Consider the following 9,435-nt stretch of genomic DNA (forward strand, 5'->3'; position numbering starts at 1 on the left):
GATTTCGGTATTAGGATCACAATGCTTGTGCTTTCCCTCTGCAGATTTCAAGCCACTCTACGGAAGTTAAGAAGCATTTTTAAGTGGTAACAGATGCTGAGTGATTTAAATCTTGATCACATTTAGTCAGTGAGATAGGAGTCCATTCAACTCTCTAGGGCTATTTACATTGCACACCACATTTCCAGACAAACTAGACTGAATTCACAGCACACACGAGCTCTCAGTGCTGACAGTTTGCACTAAATTCAAGGCAACTTTGCAAAGGATGCAATTCACACAGCAGGAGCACAACGTGGTTTTTTAGGAAAGCGTTATTGAAATGCCTGCAGCCTCTGACAACATGCATAGATAGAATATACACATCACTACTCACGGCACCTGATCTACTGAGCACTACCTTATTTAACACACCTTGTTGATTTAAAAATCAAAATAACGGAGGTCATTAAGAAGCAGGAGCATATACTGACATTTCAAACAGTGCCAAAATAAGATTTAGAGGACAAAACCCATGCCGCAAACGCTTCTATAAGAAAACGTCAATGGCATCACCCTGTGCCTTGAGAAGTACAAGTTGACTCGTGCCAGAAGCTACCAGGGAGTTAAATGGCAGTTGGACACGATGTTAGCCATGTCCCTAAAAGAATTAGGTCATTAAAAGAATTTCATTTCAGCATCAGCTCTAAAAATCAATTGAGAAAAACCACCACAACACTAATACTGAAGGACTACAGGGCAAGAAAAATAATCTAAAAACTGCGAAACTAGCAGCCAAAGGAAAATCAAAATGTTTGGAGTCCTAAACTCTGAACTAGCCAATTTCAATAGCGGTAGCATCATCTTACACCAGCAAGATCTACTGCTGAACGTGCCAAAAGGGAAAAGCTTCAACCAGAAATGAAATATGTTCTGGAGTTTACAGCCTAAGAAAGTAGTCTTTTCCATGTGATAGGCAAACCAGAAGCCCCCATTTGATAATTATTATAAACAGACATAAAAATCACTCTGCCTACCTATGAGTTTAAGGCAAAAGTTACACCTGAGAATCTACATCCTGAAACAGGAGTCCTTGTATTTTACCTTCTACCTTTGGCCTGCTAAAACAATAAATAGCTTAAAGAGCACCACTAGGTTTCAAAATTGACTAGTTTTCATATTAGAGAAAGAAAAAAAGAATCAGACAAAATATTGTTTTCTCCATTTCCCCTATCTTACATGAGGCTTGTCTCGAGCTCTGGAAGAGTAGTTCTTGTTACCTGCCCTTACTCCGAGATATGAGCTAACAGCATGTGCCCAACACTCCTCTTCCCTGGTTCCTTCTCCACCATCTTCCTTGCAGGCCCCTGGCGGAGTCGAGTCTCCCAAGCCTGTCATGAGAGGAATGCTCTCTTGCTGGAAAAAACCCTAGCAGGCAGGAAGCTACCTGCCTGATCCCCCTGCAACAGCACTAGCATAGACAAAATCTCCAAGGTCACTAATGACATCAGAAATAGAAACATCACTTCACTCTGGAAGTTATTTATGCATTAAACACACCATGAAGCGTTGGGGGAGGCGGAGGGCAGAGGGGGCACCATTTAATGAAAGTGACGTTGACTGCATTACTAAAGGAAAAGAGCATTTTAACTCTGAACGTAGGACTAGCCTGGGAATCCATCACATCCAGCCCTCTCCACAGACAACCATTTACCCAGGGATTTCCCCAAAAGACCACCACTTCAAAGCCTCTACCCAATGAGGTTTGCCCAGATGGACAAGCCAAGACCCAGAGGGGCAAACGGTAGCCAGGGACTAGGTGACTTGCTTCTAGTTGAGCGCTAAAAGGTACTTCACAATAACATCAGGTTACTTAATGCTTGCCTTTTGGGAAACTCTAATGGCCATACAGCCTTCCTCCCCTCCTCCAGAAGTTACTCATCTACTTTATTTGTTGTGAGGCTGCACAAAAACAAAGCAAAGTAGCTGGGTGGCAGTAAGGCTTTCAGAGCACAAATACAATGAAGCACTTCCTGTTCAAAGGCAGGTTTTTTTCTTTCTGATTAAAAAAAAAAAAAAAAAGATAAGCCTTTGCTTCTCATTTTGCCATTTCAGCACCTAACTCCAGATACCAAAACAAGGTAAATGTTGAGTTTAACTATAAATTAGTTGGCATACCAGGTCTTGCTCTGAATTGAGCCTTAAGCAGTTTTTAAGTTTGCCAAGAGGTACCAACCTCACACTTAAACATACCAGTTTAAGAAAGTAGTATGGAATGGTGGATACTTGATGTTTCAAGATTGATGCTGCTTAAACAGAAGGTCTAAGCTCCACCACTGCCTGATTCAACAGGTCAACTTACTTTGCTATCCTTTCATCCTGACAATAGATCAGATTAATAATATTTAGTAGTAAAGTTTGAGTTGATATTTCTCATGGACTGGTGGAACCTGGTCCTTACTCCTCCTCCACCTCCTCCCCCCTTTCCCTTTTTCATGTCCTGTTACGAGGTATATAGCAGAAGTTGCAGATTCATTGGAATCCAACAGCGCCACACTTTGAGAATTTCTGTTATGGCCTTGAACTTGCAACCTCAGGGCTGTCAACCATGCATGCGCCTTAGCACCTGCGTCACCCCAGCCCACAAGCCTTCCCCCATAACCTCTTTTCCACACCTCCACATTTTTGATCCCTACCTTTGTCAGACCCTTTAGGGACACACGCACGATGCAACAAAGTTTCCATCAGCTGGAAAATCAGAGCTAATGCTGCCCCTTAGCTGAAAGGTAGAAGACGCTTAAGGTATTAATGCTTATAGAAGTTAAGTCAACCCCTTGAAGAGACAGACTCTACAGAAGTCCAACATTTCAAGGAATAAAAGAAACACACACACGATAGTTTCGGGAGGTTTGCATTAGAATACGAGTTTAGACATCTCTCAACATACAGAAGGGAATAACCAGCCCGCTTCCTTCTACTGTATGGCTTCCAACATCCAAATAGCTACAAGAAACAAAGTGTATGTATGCTTCCAAGTAGCAGGTGACTGATGAGCATACTCCACATCTGAGACTCAGTAGAAAAACTTGTTTAGGACACAGAATATTACAGCTGATTCGACATTCTGAAAACCTGCTCACTCAAGTATTTTGCTAGGAAACCGAAAGCAGTACACAGCAAGCTTACCATTCAAAGGGGAAAAGGTGGAAACAAAAACGAGAAATATGGTTAAATTATAGTATTGCCTGTTTTGATTCAGTCAAATAGCGGGGCAGACAGAATGAAAGAAGCAGCATAGAGCTTTAGTTAGCTAGCTTTTAAACAGCCTAATGAAGTCTGTTGTGCAGAACACCACAACATACTTTTTTTTGCAATCTGTATTTTGATACTTTCTGTAAAAAGTTTTAAATTGTCCCACAGAAACACAGAGAACATGCAGTAAATGTCAGTAGTTAGTTTATGGCTATGCTAGCTTTTTCAGCATCTGATGCACTGATTGAAAACAAGCAGTTGAGATGATGCTACAATTGTAAGGGTGGGTACATAGCAAGACCCACAGATATTATGTCCAATTGAGCCTGAAAACAATTTGCTTAAGGGTCCAGCACTGCTAATTACTGACACTTAAACACTGAAGTTACTCAGTGTTCAGTACTTTAGTTACTGCTCTGGCACTAGGACTGCAGTCCCCTTAGACAGATATGTGGGTATATGCAAGCAAAAAGACAACAGGAAATGTATATGTTCATATAAACTACTTTGTTCAGGGTGTATTTCAAAACAGATGCAATATAGGACAAAAGATATAATATAAATTAATCATCTATGCATATACAGTAGCCTAACATGCTTAGTGAGCAAGATGCAGATTTCTAGATGGTCGCAAAACTGGCACTAGACTACAGCCAATATCTGACTTCAAAGTTGTACTTAAAAATCCTATCATCGTGTAAAAAAGACAAATTAACACAATTTAGTCTACCTTAAAAATGCCTTGCTTGCTCCCCTATCAGGGACTAATTATGCAGCATTTGTTCTTTAAGTGAGCTGAGATGCAGTGATAAACCAGCATACCTTATTCCCCTAAGCAATGTTTCATTAAGGTATGGCCCAGGATAGCATGTTTCAAGAAAAAAGTGCAAACCTGTATAAAGGATTCAACATAAGAAAAGTCTTAATTGTTTTTACAGTTGATATGCACGGCCCTCAAAGACTACTGTCAACTTGATTTTGCATCAGTCTGAATATATGTTTAAACTCTGTAATCATACACTTGCAAAGAATATTCAGTAACCAAAGCGCATTTCTGAACAGTCTAGTCCTACCACAGCAATGTTCACATTACATTAAGTTGGACAATCTGTTGCAGATGATTAAGAAGTAGCTCTTCTCACTGAAGACATCAAGCCTCCAGGAAGACCTTCCTTGTCAAGGCAACATCAGAAAGGCAAAGGCAAAGCTTTTGCTGCCCACCATCTCTCTTGTGTATAAACAGGACTTTAGTCCTCACACTAGCACCGTTCAAGAATCGCTAGTAGCAGAAGCCAAACGTCTACAACTGCACTTAGATGAAGCTGGTCTTCAGGATTTAGGCAAAGATGAATGCATACGTTTTGCTTCAGACTCTCTTCTTCCCACCACAAGATTTCTACCTATTAGCTGCTTATGCACCTATTCAGTTTTCTGGCTAATCCAAACATGCCTCAGAACGAAGTTCTAATCCAAAAGGAGATCAAGCCTGGACAGACAAGTTTATACAATACTTGGAACAACTGACATAGAAGGGAGGACAGAGTTGTACCGTATAGGCTAACTGAATTAGAAATGCGTAAGCTTTCATGAACAGAAGCTAATTTCATCAGATAATACCTGATGCGAGCTGTTGCTCATGAACTTACCTTACCCATCTCTCATTCATTTCGTCTATACATGGTACAACTCTACCCTGCCTTCTGTCTGACTTCAGACTAACAGAGCTAACTGCTTCTCTCAGAACAATTAAGTTAGTTAAAATCCAAGAGCAAACAATACTGCACTGGGTTAGGTGCCACCATACAAGATGTCTCCTAGACCATTAGGACCTAATTGTTAAGCCAACCATGCAATAGTGCCCCCCCCCACACACACCTTTTTATGTGCAACCTAACATTACATACATTTGTTTAGCTGGCAGTTTCAGTCATTATCAGAAGCTATTAAAAGGTACTCAAACCAAATTAGTAAGCAACCAAGACGGTCAGAGGAGAAAAACAGGAAAAAAGAATGAATACATGTATGTTTTAGTAATCAGATATGTAAGGTTACTATAGGTTTCATGATCTTTCTTGCAAGGAAACAATAAAGTTAGATGTTGGATATACTCAGCTTCTTGCAGCTTAAAAACCAGTTGTGTTCTTCCAGCTCAAGATTAGCTAGAATTTAAACTGCATGGGCTAGTATGCACTTTTTAGGACTACCAAAACGTCTTCAAAAAGATTACTCCGTGAAAGAAATATCCAGTTTAGGGAACTAAACAAGCCATGATTCCTCAATTTACTTCTTGATCCTTCTTGCTTTTACCTAAACTTCAGTCCTTGAAAAAGGATATTCTAAATTTGTCGTTAGATTTGATTCAAATTATTGCCAAACCTTGAATTGCTTCTTTCCAAAAAAGGATCCTCATGGTCTAGTTGTAGATGCTCATGTTGCCCATTATAAATTAACCTATCCAGTAACTAAACTAGAGTGTAAAAAGCTCATTTATAAAATGTACACAAGTTGGGAAGAATCACAAAAATGAAGTGTTCAGTTAGATACAGGGTAAAGAATACAAACCTATAAGAAACACCAGGAATACAGATATGAAAATATCAACAGATTTTTATTAGCACCAGTCAAAAAAGGTACTAGATAAAATAGTAAGTAAGTGTGCTGCACTGACATAGATCAGTTATTTCTCTTTAATACTTCACTTGTTCATGTGGTCAGATTTACTTAGTTTTAAATGGCAACCCTTAAGGTAGACTTTAATACTTCCAGAGATTTGTTAGCATTCTTATGCTACTATTGTAAATGCCTCTTCCCCCATCCCAAAAGCAGTGGGCTAACATCCCAATTTTTATGCTGACATTTGGCTGCAATATTTAAGAGCCCTGTGTTACAATAGAGAAAAGTGTGTTTGCTTAGCAATGTACTTCGGAAGACCAAGTCTGTTTCATAAGCTTGTTTGCTGTTGAGTTCTTGCCCCTGGGAAAACCCTGGTCAACCTTCCAAGGGTAAAAATCTTCAAGGAATCAAAAACTACTAGGAAAGTCAGCACTTTGGTACCTTATTGTGGTAACAATGCCAAAATCCAAGACGAGGGAAGTTTTGTTTTGCGTGTTCTGCTCCGTGGGTCGCGCCATCTTGCGACCTCTCCATATCGGCCTCGCCTGCTCTCTCTACTGCAGAGAGAACTTTAATTAGAAATAGTCTGAAATGTACATGTCTAACTTGGACACTTTTCTCACTGGAAGTGGGATGGAAGAAGCAGGGAAGCCCATGTTAAAGCAGCACACGGAGATGCACAGTAGAGACAGCCACGTCACGGTACAGTCTAGTTTAAGAACAAGAATAATACGGCCTTGAATCAACAACTCTTAATCTAGAAGAACAGGTTTGGTTAGAAGTTGTACGTGATCTAGCATCCTCCATGAAGCGAGGAACTCTACTGAAAAAGAACTGAAGAAAATTCAATGCTTAATCTTCAAAGATTTAGCCATGTAAGAGATGGAAGTGAAAACACCACGGGGAAAAAATCTTGATTTCACGTCTGATTATGAACTAAGCTTCAACTTAAAACCAAAGGGTTTCTATGCCTTACCAACTCAAGCAAGATTTAAGTGGGTGCCCTCACTTAGAGGGGCATCTCCAAAGGCTGCATTTGATTGCATTTTTCCCAAGAAAAACTCAGTGAAAGCTAATCCAAAATAAATCCTATATCCCCTATGCACGCTATTCAAAAGCTTCAGCATAAGAACTGAGACTTGTGGTTATAGAGTTGGGCCCAACAAATGATTAAATGCATCTTTGGAGACAAAATGCCTACCAGAAAGATAGAATTTCAATCAGCTTATGAAGGAATAAAGCCACGTGCGCGCATGTGCACACATACACACAGGTTATGTAATGTCAAAGCTTGCCCTCCTACTCAAAAAGATTTTGCAAAAGCAGCTCAGTAAAGTCTAGTAGGGCCAGTTAACTGAGATATGAATTATAAGTAATTTCAAATTTAAATATTGGGGCTGGTTTTCCTCCCCTCATTCTTCTACAAACTAACTCTAGAATACCTTGCACATGCCTTAGTAGGCTTGCAGGCATCTGTTGCAATACTGTAAGCCACACCTGCTTATCACAAGATACTGACGTTCATTAAGATTACGAAATGAGAGGCCAACATGTTGTTGTTGGGGTGGTAAGTTGGCATGACAATTTTTTTAAATTGCTCTATTACCAATAGACTTAAATCTAGCACTTCAAAACATAGATACCTTTGGACAATTAACACGTGTAGGCTTGTATACATAAAGTCACGCTACTTCATAATGGGGAATTTAATCAGAGCTTGATAATATCCTCATACCAACAAGGAGCTTTGGCTAGCAAGTGAAGGGCTAATTACCCATTTCTGGAGCAGCTAAGTTAGGATGTTGCCAGTCCCACTGTGTATACCCCTGTTACCGTTCTAAGTTTCATAAACAGCCTCTTAGAGCTGACAAGACTTGGGTTATACCGATTCTATTCAGATGCCCACAGAAGGGCTCCAAAGCATTATTTTTGTTTTCCTGCTTGTAAAACAAAGAGCAGCAGCAGAAGTAGGTACTGGATCTATTCATTGGAATAAAGCCCAGTGAACGAAAGACTGGGAGAAGAGAGCCAAATTTTCATCCCTCCTCCCCACCCTTCAAAGGGCCAGAAGTCAACAGTCTTGGAGGAGCACCAGCAACATCATCTCCCAGCTACTCGGAGGCAGGGGAGGGGGAAGAGGGAGAGGGCTTCAGACCTAAAAAGCACCCTTGCATCTTGTCACACCACAGCACACCCCTCCCATTTTTCTATTTTTTATCAGTATAAATCTGGAGATAACTTGCTGAATCTCCATGAATTATAAATATATTTGCCTTACCTGAGAGTGAAAATTTGAAATGGTTGTTGTTTCAATGTCCTTCTTGCCCAGAATTTCCATTTTCACTGGAGTGTTAGGAAAGTTAAAAGCAAAGTAATCCAGGAAATCCGGCAAATAAGCAGCTGCTCCATGTACTATGGCTAAAGCATAGTAAGCTGCATTTTTATCATTTTCACTGAATGACAAAGCAAGGAATTCTTCTGCAAATCTCTCCATCTCCACTGGAGACAAAAATGAGAGTTCATCCATATAGGCATGTAGAACCAAAGCGCCACCATTAGACTGATGTTCTTCATGAATGAAGTTACTAAATTTAGTGCCAGTTTTCAGGAAGCTGCTGCGAACAGAGTGTTCCTGATGAGTCATAAATGGCATCTGTACTCCCTGCGGTACCCGATATTCCTGCATACCCAGATTCAATCGACAGAGCTGCTCATCCTTCAAATACCTGAAGGATTCCTTGTTTACTTCTAAGTTGTTGCACTGTCCTTGACTCAGGATCTCTTTGTCTATGCGAGTGAGTCCAGCACAAAGGGTTTGCACTTCTTTGTTGTACATTTTCAGACGTTTCCCTCTCATATCTTCCCGGTGTTTCTTTTTCTTTTTCTTCTTCATCTTCTTCATAAAGAGTGTCTCAGATTGCTGGGATTTGCCATTTTCATCTGGAGTTTCTGGCATCAACAATAAAGACTATTAGAGTTCTGCAGTTATAGCATATTTTTTCCAAAAAGAAAAATGCCTCACTTCCTAAAACCATCTATTCCTGGGAACTCTTAGCAAGTTGCATACTGCTTGGATTTTATCAGATTAGCATGTTTGCTTTTGGCTCAGTAAGTTACGTAACAGAAAGCACTGTTTGCTTACCTACAAAAATAAGAAAATAAAGTATCCACTTGCAATGCATAACCACCCTGAATTGCAGAAGACTTGAGTATTAAGTTTTTATGTCTAAGACCGGAAAAGCTACAAATATTTTCAATAGGAAGATACCTTACAGAGCAGAGTAACTTGAGAGTCTAGGAAACAAGGCACCTTAAGGAGTTCTGTCAATGGAATGCAGCCAGTGCGATCCAAGACAATCAATCAACAAGGTTGCCACCACCAGTATATCACAAAGAAGCAGAAGAAACTATACTCTTTCTTAGGGATACAAGGTAAAGAATTTGTCCCCAGTCTCACAAGTTGTTCTGTGCTGTTGGCAAGCCATCCAGGCAGAACATGCTGATTGGGGGGAACAGGAAGAGCATAAGTGAGAAGAGGAGGCAAAAGTGGTCTAGTTTATGAATTCATATTGATCTCTCATTTTCTTGCAA

The 9,435-nt window shown here is 40.1% G+C and overlaps 1 protein-coding gene across 1 annotated transcript in view; it reads right to left on the bottom strand.

Annotated features, from left to right (window-relative positions):
• RSBN1 (round spermatid basic protein 1) overlaps window positions 1–8,932 on the bottom strand; it is a 19,655-nt gene extending 10,723 nt beyond the window's left edge. The window contains exon 1 of the mRNA XM_006035746.3: window positions 8,123–8,932. Coding sequence (XP_006035808.1) covers window positions 8,123–8,800 — 678 coding nt within the window. The 5' untranslated portion in view covers window positions 8,801–8,932. The remainder of the gene's footprint in view (window positions 1–8,122) is intronic.
• Window positions 8,933–9,435: the final 503 nt, after the last annotated feature.

This window comes from Alligator sinensis, unplaced genomic scaffold (genome assembly GCF_000455745.1).
Source record: "Alligator sinensis unplaced genomic scaffold, ASM45574v1 scaffold1450_1, whole genome shotgun sequence".
Taxonomy (NCBI): domain Eukaryota; kingdom Metazoa; phylum Chordata; order Crocodylia; family Alligatoridae; genus Alligator; species Alligator sinensis.